Source organism: Meleagris gallopavo, chromosome 16, assembly GCF_000146605.3.
Source record: "Meleagris gallopavo isolate NT-WF06-2002-E0010 breed Aviagen turkey brand Nicholas breeding stock chromosome 16, Turkey_5.1, whole genome shotgun sequence".
Classification (NCBI taxonomy): Eukaryota; Metazoa; Chordata; class Aves; order Galliformes; family Phasianidae; genus Meleagris; species Meleagris gallopavo.
In genome coordinates, this window is record NC_015026.2 from 8,430,281 (window position 1) to 8,447,486 (window position 17,206).

Here is a 17,206-nt window from a genome sequence, read left to right on the forward strand (position 1 = left end):
CCCGGTGCGGGGGGAGGGGGGAGTTCGGCACAGCCGGGGTGAGGAGGGGGAGATAACCCTCGATAGCACCCGTCCCTCAGCGGTGTTCGCTGTTCTACCTTTGTCTGTCCTTGGCAGCTCGGTGAAGGGGGCTGTGTATATCCGGCCCCTTCCGGGGTACCGGTACGGCCCCTCGTCCCGTCTGCCGGCGCTGCCCCGAGTGTTGGCAGGCACTGCGTAACGGCGGGGCGAGGCGGCCGAAGCCTTGTCGGGGCGACCCTTGGTCCGGCCCGGCGCCACCACCGCAGCCTGTAACGGCGGGAGCCCTGGGCCTGAAGGTCGGCTGGGGGGTCCGGCTGCCCTGGGATCTCGCGTCCTGCCGGCCCCTCCGCCTTCACCCCATCGCCGTTACGCGCCCCGTGACCTTTGGGGAGCCGGCTCCCCGCTGTCGGATTACGGCGCGCCGTTCCTCTTCCCTCCCGCAGGTGACCATGGCTGAATTCGCGCAGCAGCGGGGCAAGCGGCGGGACGACGGCGGGCTGGGCGGCGTCCTCGACCTGCTGCTGGCCAACGCCAGGCTGGTGCTGGGCGTCAGCGGCGCGGCCGTGCTCGCCATCGCCACGCTGGCCGTCAAACGGGTGAGGCTGGGGGGGTCCCCAAGCGCTGCACGGGGCGATGTGCCGCATCACGTTTCAGAGAGGTGCCTCGTTGTTTTCATTTTAAAATCTGTAGGAAGCTTGTGTGCATCTTTGAGTCTCTCAAACCGTTGCTTTTCTCCAGTAGAAGAGCTGTGTGTGACTGTTACCCCACGTGTGTGCTGTCCTCTGGGGTGGGAAGTGCTATCAAGAGAACAACTTGTCTGTGCTGGTTTTCCCTGTGGTCCCTCGGTCTCTTTGCTCTTCCAGCAATAGCAGCCTTCTGTAAAGGGTGCTGCTGATCTTGGAGCTTTCCTCCCACATCCATAGCATTCCTTGTGTTTGCATGAACAGCAGCAGCTCGAACGGCAGCAGTTAGAACAGCCCTCTATGTGAGTGAGGCCATTTGGGGTCTGCAGCCCCCCCATCTCAGCACACTCAGGATGAGGGAGCCCTCACTACCCTGAGGGTGAGGTGTGGGTTTTGTGGACCACGTGCACATCCCCTCCATCTGTCTCTCCTGCCAGCTGATAGATCGAGCCACGAGCCCTCGAGAGGAAGATGATCCCAAAGCTGAGCAGAAGAGCCTGGAGGAGAGCTGGCAGGACTTGGCCCTGATCAAAGCAGCACAAAAACCTCCCAAGAAGCAGAGAAGGGAAGACCTCAGTGAACCCCTGCTCTCCCCGGCTCCACCACCAGCACCAGGTGATGCTTATGGCGAGTGCGTGTGGGTGAAGATCACCTTGGCTGGCTGTGCCTGGGAGCTGGGCTTTATTTTTAGCTCCATGACCGGAAAGCTGACCCGATTGTGTCTTCCCTTTTGGGAGGCTCCCAAGCTGCGGCCCCTTTTTTGGCAGTGCCTCAGTAACAGTGCCTCTGATAACTCCTGCGCGTCTCAGCCAGCTGGTTGCAGTAGAGGCTGTCTTGCTTTTGTTTCCTGTTGAACAGTGCTTGGTTCTTGGGTCAGCTCTGTCTAGGGAGGAAGATGTGCCTGTGAACTGCTGCAGACAAAGGCTGGCTTGTCCAGCTGGCTGCACAGGCAGTGTTTACTGAGTAGGAAAGCAGCTCAGCCTGGTGCTGGGCAGGTCCTGAGGCACCGCACCCAAAGTGGGATTGATTCAGGACTCAGCAATCAGGCAGACGTAGGGGTGAGCAGTGGGACTGAGACTTATGAGGGAACCTGGTAGTTTGTGTTTTGTCTGGCTGCTACTGCTTAGCTGGGTTTAGCCACCTCTAGCTGGGGTGTAACACCAGGTGCTGTTGGGTTTTGGGTTTGGATTGAGCCTTGTGTTGGCTGAAAAGTTGCCTCGTGGCCAAAGGCTGAGAGCTGGGGCTTCAGCACAGGTTTGTTTTTTTTATGGCTGTGGCCTGAGAAGATGTGTTGTCTGATCTGCCCAAAGCCGTGACTTCTTCCTTGCCTTTGCCCCATCCTCTTCTTGCAGAACCCAGGGCCTGCCCAGTGCCCCCAGAGCCTCCTGAGACCGAGTCCAGCCCTCCCCGCTGCCTCACGCTGCAGGAGAAGCTGCTCTCACACTACAGCATCCACCTCCCTATGTCTGAGGAGCAAGTGGCAGTTGCCCAGCAGTTGGCCCGGAGCATCTGCGCTGAGCTTCAGAGCTTCCTGCGGAGCAAGTGCCCGGAGTTGCCCTTTGGCAGCCTCTTCCTCAGCGGTCCCCTGCTCGATGGCCTCGGGGCTCTTGCTGCTGACCACATCCACTTCATGCTGCCAGTAGTCCTCGATGCCACCCTCTGGAGCCTCATCCCAGGAGAGGACACCGTTGTGAGAAACCCCCAGTACTGGATGATCAAAAGGACTGACTTGGAGTATTTCCCTCGTGGGCGCAGCCCCTGGGACAGGTTTCTTGTGGGCCAGTACCTCTCCTCCAATGTGCTCAACGAGACCCTCCACAAGATGTTGGTGGCCTCCATCAACTGGCCAGCCATAGGCAGCCTGCTGGGGACGGTCATCCACCCACTCGTGGCCTCCCGGGAGCTGAGGCTGGATGTCAAACACGATCAGGTTGAGCTGAGCATCGCCCTCTTCCCGGTGGTGGAAATGGAGGACAAAGTTCTTCTGGCTGCTCCTCCTGAAGGACTGGTGGAAAACCTTTGGCTTGAGAGCTTTGGCAGGGCGGAGGTCTTGAAGGTGAAGGAGCTGGATGCTGGCGACGCCGGCGCTCGGCAGCACTGCCTCTGCATCCTGAATGGTGTCTGCAGGAGCCATCCTGCCCTGCGCAAGCTGAGCGGCAGCCCCTTGGCACATGTCATCCTTCACTTGAGTTCCACTGAGTCAGACTGGACAGAGGAAAGCCTTGCCACCAGGTTCCAGCAAGTGCTCGAGGAGCTGGTGGGCTACCTGGAGAATGGGGTCCTGCCTTGCTACTTTAACCCCAAAGTGAACCTTTTCTGTGAGCTGCTGGAAGAGGAAATAGAGGAGATGGGCTTTCTGCTCTACAGGGCTGTGTCTGAGCCAGGACTCCTGCTGACAGAGAAGTGACTGGTGCAGCAGGAGCTCCTGAGCACGGGGAGTTCCTCAGCTGTCTGGGTTGTGATGCTTCTAGTTGACTAGTCGGTAAGAGGCCAAGTTCTTGCACTTTATGAACAAAAGTATTTCCTTTCTGAATAAAATGTGCCTGAGAGAAATGGATGATGGTGTAAGAAGCTGTTTGCCATGGGGTTCTGCCTTACCCACATTGAATGCAGCCCCTTAAGCGAAGTCCCATCTGCTGGGAACCAACATGGAACAAGTTTGACTGCTGGATCCCCGTGAACTGCTGCATCCCAGCCTGCCGTCCTGAACTCTAGGCTCCCCTGTTGCTCCAAGCAACAAGCTCCAAGTTCCAAGACCTGAGTGGTTTGGAGCTTTCCCTGCCTGTTGAGGCATGCACGTCTCCCGATGCTGCTACAAACTTCATGGCTTGTGGCATCCTGGCTGCTGTGTGGGTCCTTCTGTGAGCACCGAGCTCAGTCATGGAGTGCCATGGGGTGAGGTGGGAACCTTGTTCCTTGTCAGGGCTGCATTCGGGGATGTTGCCAACCTGAAATACAGCCTGAGCAATGGCTGTGCAGTGCTCTGGGTACTGCAAGGTAGTGCCATGGCAGGGTTACTCTTTGGAAATCCTTTCAGGTACTAAATGGCAACCCGAGCTCAGCCCTGCCTGGCTGTTCTGCCAGCATCAGCTCTGCCCCCAAGGAGGGGGTCTCTGAGGCCCGTTCTCCAAGTTGCTGTGCTGCAGCATGGGCTGGCAGCTAGCTGCAGGAGCTGCAGCCTCCTGGTGGACACCAGCGCCCACCTAGTGGGCCATGGTGTCCCCTCCCAGCCTGTCAAGTGCCCTTTTCGTGTATGTATTGCTGCTGTCTTAATGTCTTGTTGCCCTGAAGCCTCGTGGTGTGGGGCAGAAAAGGACAGGATTGATGCACAGAGCAGAGTGCTTGCAAGACGTCAAGTGTGGTTTGTGCTTCTTTTCAATAAGATCTGTTTTGTTTGAGTATTTTTTGTTGTTTTGTTTTCTTTTTTTCCCCCTTTGAGTGGCTGCTGGTAGGTTTTGTTTCTGCCTGTAATCCAAGTGTGAAGGAATACATTCTTGTTGTTAATGGGAAGAGCTATGCTGTTTTTGCACACTGGTAGAGATGGTGAAGTCTTGTGGTCTTCAGCATGAGCATCTGTTGTGGTTTAATTTTCTTTACAACTATCTTGTTTACGGGAGGAAAAAAAATGTCACTATGCCTTTCCTCCTAGTCTGAAGACTACTTGGTTTGTTCCTTTGAGCAACTTCCCAAGTGTTAGTGATGAGAATAAATCCTTGCTGTGTACACTGGTTCTCTCGTCTCAGATGTTTTGTCTCCTGTCCTGTAGTAAGGTCTGAAGCTGTGCTCCTGGTGTGGCAGCATTCCTGGGAACAGTGCAGCTGGGGTGTACCCTGCACAGAGCTTGGCAGCACTCTGGACCCCACGGTGCATGGCTTTTCTCTTCCTCTTCCAGACCACCGCATAAAACACCCAGTGCTCCTGCTGCCTGCAGAAGCATCCAGTGCTGTCTGGATGCTGAGCTCTTGCTGTTCAGCTAGCAGTCCTAACTGCTCGGCTGCCTGAACGCTAACCAGGGTTAAACCAGTAAAGCTGGTAACGGCAAATGCCATCAGCAATGCTAAACCTGTGTGCTACGCAGATGCTTTCTGCTGCTGTTGCCATTTGGAGGCTGCCCAGCCCTAGCCATGCTTTAGCCAGCTCACTGACTGCATGACGAAGCCTTCTAATCCTGTTATTTTAGACATCAAGTTTGTATTTTTAGGTTACAGCTGTTAATAGTGGGAGTGAGGGGTACAGAGAAATGCAACGTAGGTTCTCTTGACCACAGTCCATAGGTCTAGGCCTGAGAGCAGTGAACTTCTGTAAACTTGAAAGCTCTTCTTTCTTGTGCAGAGCTGAAAATGAACCCATGCTGCTGTGGTCTCCCCTGCTTTGAGCTACCCCCCTAGCTGTGCTTCAGCCTCCTGCCCACTCCGCTTGCTTCACGTATATCACCTTAGCACTGTCCCATGGGAACTGCTCTCTGCTTAGGAGCAGTATCCTGAGCAACGCTGGAGGCCCTGGGGGAGCAGCTGAGTACTGTCCTCTGCCAGAAGAGGACAAGGGAGTTTTGTGGAGCTACTTGCTTTGATGTAGAGAAAGCCCAAACAAAGAGGGAGGAGGTAGGTTGGCTTTTTCTCAAGGAGTTCAGTCTAAACTATGTGCAGGAAACAAGAAACTCCCTTCAGGTTCAGCCAATTGTCTTTCCCTGGACAACAACACTACAACAAATGCAGCTGGTGAGATAAAACTGTTTTACCCACAGCTCAAAGAAAAGCTACAGGGAGTTTCTGCCAAGAAAGCTTCTGTACTGTTCTAACAACTGAATGGAAAGATTTGTGTGGATGCTTTTAACAATAGCTCAACTATTTTAAATAGGAAGAAATTATCAGACAGTCAAGATGTCACTGCATCAAATTTAAAAATTAAATAATTTTTTAATATGAAACTTATTACTTGGACAAAAATAACTTCCAATAACTAGCAGCATCACACAGGCACGTCTTGAGGTCTGGGCAAGAATGCAGTTTCAAATTCAGGAACAGTCTAAAATGAAGGCATTTCCCAAGCACTGCAGCCGAGCTTTCCTTTCAGGGCAAGCTCCAGCTCCATCTTCTCTGCACCAGGTTCCATCACAGACAAGGTAAGTGACAAAAAAGAAAGGGGAATGTTGCTGTGGTAACTTCTACTTAGAAGGGCAACTTAAAATTCCACACTGTGGAAAACCAGGGAGATAGAAGAGTAGAGCAACCCTAGGGTCTGTCCCAGTGGCTATGATCCAGCTCTTCCTCGTGCAGAAATACTGCATACAACTGCTACCACAGCAGGAGCTGCAGGTGGACTAAATCCACTGCTGTTTTCACTGCAGATCCAGTTTCCAACTACTTCCTTGAAATGTTTAGAGTATTTTGATTAGCTCAGCAGAAGAGCAGTTGTAAAGCAAAGGCTGACACCAGCAGTGGAGCCAGTTTTCAAAGCTCTTTGAACCCTTGCTGCCCATGCTCATAATGCATGAATGAGGAAGGTACCCCTTAGTAGGAGCAGCCAGCCCTTCCCCAAAACACCCACACAGACTTGTTTCTGTGCTCCTGTGTACTCCTTTCAGCAGTAGCTGCTTCTAAAGCAGCTCACAGTCTGGACCTTTCAGAATCTCAAAAGATGTCCATCCAGGCTCAGTGATCTAGAGGACAAGTTTTTTTAGTGTGGCCAGGCTGGTGGCAAATACTACAGGTCCGTGGTTTCTTGGCTGTTGCTCCTTGGGAGAGATTGCTTGGTCTCTTAGCTTTACTTCCCAACTCCCTTGAGTATCCACTGCTCCCAAAGTGGTTAAAAGAGGAATCTCCAGAAGCTCCTAGAAAGAAATAACTTGGATTTAAGTGCCTTTGAAAATACACAAAGGTGAAGACAGATGATGGGTTCAAAATGGCAGAAGATCAAGGACTTTGCTATTGCAGCCAATCAAGTTATTTCTGAAACTAAACTTGCTTTGTTTGAATATTTAAATGTTATCCATCTCTCTTGCAGCATTAGATAAATGTGTGAACAGAACAGGGAAAACTGATCTTTCTGGCTGTATGCTCCAGGCTACAGCCAAAGCAGAAGCAACAAAACATGCCAGAGAACTTGTTCTTAAAGTAGGTCTGAAAATTTGGTTCTGCCCCTTTAAGGCCAAATGTTTACGAAGGAAGTTGGTGCTAAAGAGCTCTCTCAGATTACACCTTTGCCTCTCTATTTTGCTTACTGTCCTTTTTTTTTCTCAGTGCTCTTTCTTTTGCATCCTTTTTACATTGTTTTTTTGTTTTGTTTTCTTTTATAATGGGTGTTTGCTTTCAGCACCTTTTCACTGCAGCCACACTCAGCTTCTCAGCTGTGATCAAAGCTTCAGCAAGGCCTGGCCCTTCACTGACTTTCTAAACTAGGATGGAGGGAGCACCACAGCTTCCTTGGTCTGCCAGAATGGGGCTTAAGATCTCCAAAGGGGTGTTGCTGCTTCAACTCTGTTTAAATCAGTAACAGACCTCTCAAAATGGAACACTAGAATTTGGGAGCACGAATTCTGTCTCAAACAGGCTGTTGGAAGGCATGCTGGGTTTTGTTCAGCAACTCATGGATGCACAGATGCACAAGTTTACTGCATCTAGAAGCAAAGCATTCTGTTACTGCTTAGAACACAGTGGATGTATTAGGACAACACATCCTGCTAGCACTGTGAGAAAGGTAAGCCATATTCAGTTGTTGCAAGAAATATTTCAAATACTATAATGCTTCTGATGCTTTCTGAAGACAAACCTGGAGTCTGTCAAATGTAAGAGTAGTACTGTGACAGCATTATGTGTATATGAGGAGTGTCTATTTAGTTTAGTTTGAAGAACAGCCTCCAACCCTCGAATTTTACCCCAAGCCCAGCCTTACCTGGAGCCACGTTTTCATCAGCCCACTGGAAGAAGCCGCACTGCTGCTCTCTGGGTTTTGAGCACGTGTGGAACTGCCGCCCTTTGTTAGGGCCATCTTTTTGGACCGTGCGTGTGACAGCTGGCTGGTCACACCTGCAGACTGTGCTGCCTCCTGAACTGGAGTTGTTGCTGCTTCCAAAGTGTTCTGGGCCTCTCTTTCCTCCTGGTCTCTGAGAATTTGCAAGGCCCCTTGCCCCAAAGGCCTGGGGTGGTGCAGAGTCCCGCGGGGCTGCATTGCTTCTGTCCTCTGACTGTTGATCAGACCAGAGGAAAAAGTTGCAGGTATTGGCACTGCATTTGTAAAACTGTCTGCCTTGATTGGGCCCTTCTTTGCGCACAGTTAACAGCGTGGCTTCGTTCCCACAGTTGCACACCACTGCGTTATTCCCATCATCTGGAGCAGCTGAAGGAGCAGGCCTGGGAGCTCCTGTTGAGCTCAAGTAAAGCAGATGTCCTGTTGCCATGTTTGTGGTACCTCCTACATGCCTGTTTTCACTGTTTGCTCTGTTAAAGGAGTTGTTCACCTGCAACTGGTTGGCCTGCTGGCTGGCTGACTGTCCAGATTGGGATGATCTGTTTGAGTACCTCAGGTCCAAGAGCTCTTTCAGCATCTGATCGCATCCTCCAATGCAGCCAACAAACTCCAGGGGCATCGTGGGTGGAACACTGCCTCTCTTAAATTTAAACTTCAGTCTAAAAAGAAAGGAAGAATATAAATCTGCCAGTTCTGCTGTACTTACTGTTAACTTTACTTCCCTCCACTTTCTTTCCATCCCCAAGCCATGAGAATGCTGCTCCAGCTTTTCAAGATTGGAACAGAAAACTGTTGCCCAACCTAGTCTGGAAGTCACTGGCCCCGATGGCTAACAATATAATGTCTGAGAGGTTGCACTTCCCTAAGGGATGACTGGTAAGACCCACCTGTGAACTGGATGTGGTTTACACACAGCACAGATGCTCTCGTCCTTGGCCACATCCAGCACAAAATCAGGAAACCAGACCGCAGTTTTACAAGCTGGATATCCCATGCAGCTGAGATAGAACCTGCCGTGGGCACCAAATGAGGAAGAGACAAAATCAAGACGGTCAGTGACTGTTCTCTTCTCTTCTCAGCTGTCAGAAGTTACCAAAGCAAAGCTTTTTTTTTAAGAGTACTTGAAAAAGAGGTTCAGAGTCCACAAAGTTTAACAGCTGGTGCAGTTTGTTAGCTGCAGCCTGGGTTTTCATGCAGTGCTGCAGAGAACAAGTAAATGAACAACACTTAGCAAGGTACAGAAAGTTATGTTTTAAGACAAGGAAGATCACCAACCCGCCATTCTTCTTGGTCTTCAGGACCATGTCATTGTTGCACTGGGGACACTTCCGAATGGAAACTGGCATTGCTGGGTAGACTTCCTCTTGCTCTGCAATTTCTGTGCCTTCTCCAAAATACTGAGCCAGGGCCTGGTCCAGCCTATAGAGAAAAAAGTAGAGCATGCAGTGTGTCTCCTCTGCAAAAAGCAATCGAGCAGTGAATTGATGCCTGCTGCCCTCTGGCACAGCTCCTCTAAGCTTCTCCATAGATATGTTAATTTAGCACTGCCTCTGGAACAGGCTAGACGTGGGTGCAACGTGGATATGGCCAGAGCATTTGCTCATGTCTTTCAGATATCTCTGAATTGAATTCAAAGAGTGTAAACCACAGTTTGCAGTAAATTGGCACCAGCCCGTGATGGCATGCCAGCTTCAAGTCAACTCTTCCTATGTGAATGCTTGCACATACTGAGCAGAGCCCCAAGAAGGAAATGCGACAGGATCCTACCTCAGGCCAGAATGGCCAAGCAAGCAGAAGAGGGCAAAGACAAACGACTCACTTGTTGGCTCTGGCCACAGCCTCAATGAAGACTTGTTTATACTTTTGGACTTGCTGTTGCAACACTATAGATTTGTCTTTCTTTCCCTCACAGATCAGCTTCAGATCAGCCTCCAGCTCCGCTCGAAGGTCAGGCTTGGACATCTCATAGCCCATGGAATCATAGCCTGGAGGAGCATACCACGTGGTAAGTGAAAGGAACAAGCAAGTAAGGAACAAGCAAGTAAGGAACCTGCCCTCTCTCTAACAAGCACTGCCCTTACCTTCAACCAGCCCCATGCCCAGGTGGCCTGGGAGGAATCTCTGATCTGCTGTAAGCCCCACATACATCCGTGTCTTAATTGTCTCAATGTGCTCAGCGTGCGTGGCATCAGTCCCTGCAAGCAGACAGGTTGTGAGTCAAATTAGGTGCCAAGAAGAGATTTCCCTTGTGCCCACTGCAGTGTAAGATGCTAAAGGGACAAGGAGACAGAACTTATTGCCAGGAATAATGCTGACATTACATCCCATTGGTGCTGAGGCTGAGAAAGTGCATGTAGACCCTACATGGACCCTAAACTTCACATCCCCTTGGGTACTGGAGAGACACTACAGTCTTGTTGGTTTCTCTGGATGCTGCCCATAGGTTTTTACTATCTTTCTGTTCTGCATATTTAAGTAACTTCTTATCTGAAGTGATGTTTAGAGAATCCCCTACTCTGAGGGCTGGAAAGAACTAGTATTAGGGAAGTAGAGGAGATGCTCATGAACAAAGTTCTCTCAAGACTGAAAGGCCACACTGCCAATACTGACCAATGCCATGTTTCTCCATGAGTGCAATGAGATCCGCTTCTGTGAGGAGCAATGGAGGGCTGGTTTCCCCATCCACCATCTCCACTGTAGTGGGCTGAAAGCGAGACCCTTTCTGATACAGTGGGATAACCTGAAGGGAAGGAGAATCTCTTTGAAACTGCCTTCTGGACCATCCACTGAAGACAAATGTCATACTAACAGCAAATTGGTGCAGTAATATAGCAGCACTCTGTTCTGAAGGAGATCCAGTCTCGGGATGCTCAGGATTAGCTAATGAAGACCTGCCAGAGACACCATAGAACAGCAATTGCAGCTCCTCTTGGTGAGTATCCCTTCCCATGTGGAAGCAGCCCTGAATGGTCTCTGCTGTGGTGTCAGAAAGGGAAGAATCTATCCAAAGCTGGCATAACAAAGTAACACACGCCTTCAGCAAAGATAGTTCTAAGTGAAACAGCCAGTGGGCTAAGAATTGTCACAGAACATTCTGTAGATGGATCTGAAAGTGGCAGGGAAGCTTTCCCACTAGTACAACCCATCTACAGTTTTAAACTGAGGTATTTTAGCCTGTCCAATCTATGTCATTCAAGGATGTTACCTTGTCACTCCACTTCTCATAAGGATAAACTTCCAGATAATTTCGGGCCAGGATCATAAGTCCCTGAGCAATGAATCGCTCGTTAGCAATGTCAATCTCCACAGTTGTTTCTTGTCCCTTGGCATCTTGAGAGCAGCAAGCCAAAAAATGGCGCACAATGAATTCATACAGTCTCTGTTCATTGCCCTGTTATCAAACAAAAAAGAGTTACTCTCTTCTAGCATTAGCAAGATATTAAGAAATATTAGTGAATCTCAGGTGAGGATGCTGTGCTAACAACTATATTCTTAAGATTTCTATCTATTTTATCAAGCAATACTAAACTCACCTGCAGGTTAGCAGTGTATTTTGTGGGATGAATGGGAGGGTGAGCCTGATCTGATTTGGTTCCATTCCGAGGAGTTGGCCCACCCTGATCCAAGATCCTCTGTGCAAATGCTCCCCAGTTGGGGTCCTGTGTTTGATGCTGTACTAAGGCAGAGAGGTTCAGCTCCTTGGGGAAAATGTTGGTCTCTGTTCGGGGATAGCTAATAAACCTTAAGAAAGACAGAAGAGCACTTCAAGAGGTGCTCAAGAAGGATTTCTGTTTTGGCCTAGTGGTCATATATTTTTGAAATAATTAAGTTTACCTAGACAAATCTTGCTTTCTTACCCTTGAGTATAGAGTTTTTCTGCTATTCTCATGGTTTCCTTTGCGTTTATTTTCAGTTTGCGGGAAGCCAACTTCTCAAGTTCCTGTGTTGGGAAGAGCCAGAAAAAAATGCATTTGTGTACTATTCTGAGTAAAATATCTGTTTAAAGCTTCTTTCAGATTAGTCTTTTCAGCATAGTTCAAACATACCACTGTGTCCAGGGGCAGGGGCCTCCATTTGCTCTTTGGCTTGCTTCCAACCTCAACAACAGTGGCAACAGGATCCTAAATGCAGAGTAAGCAAAATGCAAAATCTCCTTGAAGAGTTCACACAGATGGTACTTTAAACATCTTGAACAAGAAGGATGCAGGAAATGTTTGGCCAATGGTAGATCATACATCTATTCACAAGCTTTCCTACCTCCATACACATGTGGTAAAGGACCAGGCACGCTGTGTGATTAAAGAGCCGGTTCCTCTTCCAATTGAAGACCACATTGCCATCTTCATGATCATGTGTCACTGTGTTGAAAACCAGATTAGAGTTATGCAGTAGTAATATAGTTAAAAGCCAGTGGAGGCAATGGGACCACACTACAGGGAAACATTTCCAGTTCTGCTTAATGATAATGGCAAAGGAAATCACTTCTGCAGCACTGTTTGTTAGTTGCCCTGAAGTTTTTCCTCTCCAAATACATGAAACCCTTTAAAATGGATTACTGCATTTGTTTTCCTCCAGCATACCTTTGATTTTATAGAAGGCTTCAGGGACAAAGGCCTGGATGGCTTTAAAGCGCTCAACTACGAACCCCAGAGTTGGGAACTGGCAACTGCCATAGCTGATCAGCTGATCTGCTAAAATATCAGGGAAGATCTTCTGGAGCCTCAGGGTCTGGAATCTGGTGAAAGCAGCACCTGAGATAACAAAACGGATGCTAGAATTGAATACTTCAGCAATGAAAGATAATCACAGCATTGCAGACGGCTTTTTTTATACCCTATTAATTTTACTCTTAATATTAAAATTCACAGAAGCCTTTCAGAGCTATTAACCTACAGTTTGTTTCAAAGAACATGTTGTTTACAGTGAAACAGGAAATGTGCTTTAGTTGATTCTGATCTCAAAATCAGATTTAGAACACTACAGGGAGCATTGTCTTGTGTTGGAGATATGGTACCAGATGATTTTTGAACAGCTCTTGATGAGTTTTAGCAGTGTGAATTTGGCTGAGAAATGAAGAAGTCTGATAGCTAGCTATCTAGTTTTTAGCACAATCTAAGAGTTCAAGTATTTATAAAAATAAGCTATATGTTGATGACAGAATGTAAGCTGTCTGTCCCCTGCCTGCTTACTACACTCTTGTTCACTTGTTTTCAAGAGTATATGCAGCAGCTCAGGCCTAGCAGCCAGCTCTCATTTCCAAAGTAGTTTACTTACCTATCCTGAGGTCCAGTTCCTGCCTGACTTCAACAGCATCACTAGTTTTTTGATCTGGTTGGGTGAGATTCTCACAGGCCCTTCTGACAGCATGGAGTGTGATCTCTGAAAAACGTGCTCGGAATACCTGCAGGTTTGGCTTTACTATCAGACACAAAAAAAAAAGAAAATCAAAGTGACTCAAAAGCAATAGAAAGCATGAGCTAATACACTGCTGCTGTCTTTGAAAGTGTATGCTGTCAACCTATTCTATATCTTTCCAATGTATTGGTGTATTTCTGGTGTATCAAAGCCATGTATCTATCATAACTACAGCCAGGAGATTTGACCTGAACACGCTAAGAATGACAGCTGAGTAAGGATGATATCTGTTACTAGATCTGAGCAGTGATACCTGTTAAATCATCATTTTAATGGAAAGCAGATTGATGCAACAGATGCTCTACACACCAGCTTTGCAAACATGAATGATCTCAAACCCGATGTTCTCTCCTTCTCGATCACAGTCGGTCCAGATGACCAGAGCTTGGCATTGCTGGACTTCTCGTTCCAGGGTTCTCTGAGACGAAAAAAAAACCACTGAATGAGACCCACTCAGACTTTTAGTTTTAGAATGATTCACAAACTGAACATGAAATGCAACGTGTATCCATAGAGATGGATTGTTGCAATAACATTTTGCAATGGTAACTCTCAGGAAATTAGGCAGCTTTCAAAAGAAAGGAATCATTTATTTACTCTCTGTTAAAAAGCACTGCTTGGATTGGATTGTACCACAGTCTGCTTTTTGAAAATGTCATTTTTTTGTAAAATTGAGTTGCAATTAGCAGTTCCAGCTTGTTGGAAACAGCATTTCTTCTTTTAACAAAGTAACTGTTCCTCTACTGTTCTGATTTTATACTCGCAGGAGACTTCAACATTACAGAACAACACAGTACTCCTAGAAAATCCAGGAGGAATTTGCCAAGCTCTAGAAACTTTAAAAAGTTAAGGTAAGTTATTAAAGTAATATTTGTGGAATTAAACTCTGAACTCTGTCTTTCAAGAAAACTTTTAAAAACAACATACCTTAATATCCACATAATTCTCAGGACAATATTTCTCGATTTCAGCATCAAAGAGAGCTAGAGGGTTACAGCTATGCCTGGTAAACAGAGGATAAACAGTGTGCATAACAAACAAAAACACCGGCAGACATTAACTGCTGCTGTCCAGTGAGGATATGCTGTTCAGTACTGGAATTAGTAATAATATAACGTGAGCTTTAACTTAAGAATTAGTGTGAAATGCTGAGCTGTGTTTACTCAAAAACAATAGAACCAAAATGAAAACAGAGCAAACAGAAAATCTGGCAGCCCTAAATGAGCAGCTTCTCATGTTTCACACACAATGAACAAAACACCTCGCTTCCCAGGAAAATTCTTTCTTAAACAAAGAACACAAAAACTCCAGGTTTCAAATCAATTTGTTTCCTTGGATTGGCCTTCCTGCATTTTAATCAGTATTGAAACTTGCTGGGATTTCTTGTTTGTTTTTAACGCTATGAAAACAGTAATCTGAGATAATATTTTCGCTATCCTGTAAATAATTTGCTACTTATCATGCTGCTTGGTGTGGCTGCTTGAAACCTGCTGTGCCACTGCCCCTCCCTGTGGATGTCTGCTACTGGAGCTGACATGCTGGCTCTCCTAGATGATAAGGTATGGCCCAGGGGCACCACCACATATACTCCAGGGAAATGTTCCCTCCAATAGTGTGGCGCATATGACTATGGCAGCTTAGGATCAGAAGCAGAAGACAAGCTTCAGACTTGTGAGGATGCAGTAAGTACACACCATTTGCGAAATGGCAGCTTGAAATCATGAGCCAGCAAGTGTCCTGACACGGATGTCATCACCATAGTAACGTTCTGCAAAAGATAGGGAAAGGTAATTAGTGCTCATCTTTTGCTATAGGCTACCCAGAGCCCCAGAATCCTGACACAGTTCTCAACTGACACAAGCGATGATACCTCCCTCCTGCTCATTTTAACACTCCTTTCCCTATAAGCAACTAAACCTACATCTGTATCCTGATTTTTTGTAAGAAGCTTCCAATTCTAAGAAACAAAGTTTTTGACAAGTGGGAACACAGAAGAACAAAACTGAAAGAAAAGCTAAGAAGAGAAAATCTGACTCTTCCTTTTCTTTGGACGAAACTGGTTATGCATTTCTTAACTTCAGACAAATTTTGTTTTGCTTTTTAATAACTACCATTTTGCATTTTTCCAATCCAGCAGTGAAATGAAAGAAAATTCTACCTGGCCAAACATCTGGTAGTCATATTCGTAGATCTTGTTGAACTTGGAAAACCCTTCTCTCTAGAAGGAAAAAGAAAGCTGCTAAGTTTCTGGCTCTTACCAGAAGTCAAACGCATTCCATCTCACTTTATACAGACTGTTATGGCAGGGCACAGAAATACAGGGCAAGTGAAAATTGGTGACTACTTAAAACAGAAAGACAAAGGAGGGTGAACAGAAATTACTTGTTCCATTTTTCAGAAACAACGAGACGGTGCTTTCCAATGTAATAGTATTTTAAAAAAGCCTGAAGGGGATGCTGGGACCATCACCCTATGCATGGTGATGACAGACAGATTTGTTTATCAGGGTTAGCCAGTGATAAACAGCTGATAAACAGCTGTCCTGCTCCAAACAACAATCAGTGCACCAGTTCTGGGTCCCTCCCACCTGAGATTTATGGAACATGGGACATTTGCATCATTTCCTACAGAAGTATGACAACATCTTACTTGATTGAGAGAGCTCTTGGTAATACTGTGCATTCACATGTAATTCTGGTGTAGAAGCATTGTCTAGTTCCTTAGCTTGGAAATACCAAGTAATTTATTCAAAAGGTGAAAGGTCACAAAGCAAAGCAACAGCAGAGATCTTTGAACTCTCCTTCAAACCGCAGACCATCTTTGCTTTATTATGTGAACTTCAGTACACCCTTGATACTTGCTGACACTGCAGAAGCAGTGTTTTTTGACTGGGAAACGCATGCCGACAGATGGTTTCAGTTCCTAAAGGCTTTTACATGTACTGCAAAGCTAGGAACAACAAAGGGAACCCCCACTGCTGGGCTCAGTGCTTGGTGAAGGAAGTTTGGGGAGAGCGCACAGCTGGGGAACAGAATCCCAGCAGGACTTGAGGCAAAAAGAAAATGGGTCCAGGACTCCCAGCTATATCTGGGCAAGCGGTGTTTGACCATTTCACATATGAAAGCTGTTCCTGTATACCCTCATGTGGTCAGAAAGAGCCAGAGGCTGTGTATCAAGCTCTGCACAAGGCACACAGCAGACCAGAACTGAACTGCATAGGCTCTGGTGAACTGACCACCTTCAGCCAGCTAAGGTAGATCTGCAGGCACGAGAGGAAGTGAGAAGTAGTGCATTCCTACCCGCCGCATTCTGCTGTTGGAGAGCAGATCTGCAATTCCTCGGGCAGCATCATTCTTCTCAGCTACACACAGGACCTTCCGGATCCTCTGCAGTGCTGAACCTTCCGCAGCCCGTGAGAAGCTGCGCCAAGGCTGAGGCAGCATCCTGACCCCACAGCTAGCAAGAAGCCTGGCTTGAAAGTTCATCACAGGTAACTGTGACAGCTCCCACGGCACCAAGGCATAGTGCTGTTTCCTCCCTCCTGGGCTGGTCCCTGTTCGGGAGACAGCCTGCTTTAGGACCACGAACGATGCCTGAAAGCCACAGAATCTAAAAAGCCACAGAATGGTTGTGTTGGAAGAGACTTTAGAGATTGTCCAGTTCCAACCACGGACTGGGTGCTCCCCCCAGCTCAGGCTGTCCAGGGCCCACCCATGGCCTCGGCACCTCCAGGGACGGGGAACCCACCGCCCTCTGAGTGAAGCCCTCTCTTAGTTTAAAGCCCTTTCCTTTTGCCCTAACTCCACACTCTCTGACAAAGAGTTCCCCGCAGCCTTCTCTTCCCCAGGCTCAACACCCGCAGCTTTCAGCCCGTCCCCACCCTCCAGACCCTCTCCTTCAGACCCACCCCCACTGAGGGCTGTGGGCCCAGAGCTGAGCGCAGCGCTCCAGATACATTCTCCCCTCCCCACCTCACGCTCCCTGCATCCTCCTAGGCAATTTTTAACCCGCACACAGACGACGGCCCAGCGCATCCCGCCAGCCCACCCCAGCGCGGTTCGACCTCCTCAGAGCAGCGCGGCGCGGGGCGATCCGCCCTCCGGCGCCGCGATTCCCTCAGA

The 17,206-nt window shown here is 47.9% G+C and overlaps 2 protein-coding genes across 4 annotated transcripts; one reads left to right on the plus strand and one right to left on the minus strand.

Annotated features, from left to right (window-relative positions):
• Positions 1–137: 137 nt before the first annotated feature.
• Positions 138–4,432, plus strand: MIEF2 (mitochondrial elongation factor 2). The gene is made up of 3 exons (XM_031555756.1): positions 138–617; positions 1,142–1,319; positions 2,057–4,432. Exons 1-3 carry the CDS (start codon positions 471–473, stop codon positions 3,109–3,111), a joined length of 1,380 nt encoding a protein of 459 aa, XP_031411616.1. The 5' UTR covers positions 138–470; the 3' UTR covers positions 3,112–4,432.
• Positions 4,433–5,587: 1,155 nt separating this feature from the next.
• Positions 5,588–17,206, minus strand: TOP3A (DNA topoisomerase III alpha). 3 transcript variants are annotated; one of them, XM_010719564.3, is made up of 20 exons: positions 17,149–17,206; positions 16,385–16,638; positions 15,244–15,303; positions 14,780–14,853; positions 14,013–14,088; positions 13,395–13,503; positions 12,945–13,088; positions 12,251–12,421; positions 11,928–12,028; positions 11,717–11,791; positions 11,528–11,610; positions 11,204–11,411; positions 10,876–11,061; positions 10,281–10,410; positions 9,752–9,865; positions 9,490–9,655; positions 8,946–9,089; positions 8,558–8,680; positions 7,596–8,329; positions 5,588–6,534 (listed from the first exon to the last, which is right to left on the minus strand). In XM_010719564.3, the coding sequence occupies exons 2-20, from the start codon at positions 16,568–16,570 to the stop codon at positions 6,356–6,358; spliced, it is 3,063 nt and encodes a 1,020-aa protein (XP_010717866.1). In that variant the 5' UTR covers positions 16,571–16,638; positions 17,149–17,206; the 3' UTR covers positions 5,588–6,355. The 3 variants fall into 3 exon arrangements, with proteins under 3 accessions (XP_010717866.1, XP_010717867.1, XP_019476094.1); XM_010719565.3 differs by having other exon boundaries at positions 17,133–17,200; XM_019620549.2 differs by lacking the exon at positions 17,149–17,206 and adding an exon at positions 17,057–17,078.

Excerpts from the sequence above, each read along its gene's own strand:
- MIEF2 (XM_031555756.1), top strand. The coding sequence starts at position 471 with ATGGCTGAATTCGCGCAGCAGCGGGGCAAGCGGCGGGACGACGGCGGG. Across the intron at positions 618-1,141 it reads CCACGCTGGCCGTCAAACGG|CTGATAGATCGAGCCACGAG; the intron begins GTGAGGCTGGGG and ends CTCTCCTGCCAG. Across the intron at positions 1,320-2,056 it reads GGCTCCACCACCAGCACCAG|AACCCAGGGCCTGCCCAGTG; the intron begins GTGATGCTTATG and ends CTCTTCTTGCAG.
- TOP3A (XM_010719564.3), bottom strand. The coding sequence starts at position 16,570 with ATGAACTTTCAAGCCAGGCTTCTTGCTAGCTGTGGGGTCAGGATGCTG. Across the intron at positions 14,854-15,243 it reads ACTACCAGATGTTTGGCCAG|AACGTTACTATGGTGATGAC; the intron begins GTAGAATTTTCT and ends TATCTTTTGCAG. Across the intron at positions 8,681-8,945 it reads AAGACCAAGAAGAATGGCGG|GTTCTATCTCAGCTGCATGG; the intron begins GTTGGTGATCTT and ends TGCCCACGGCAG.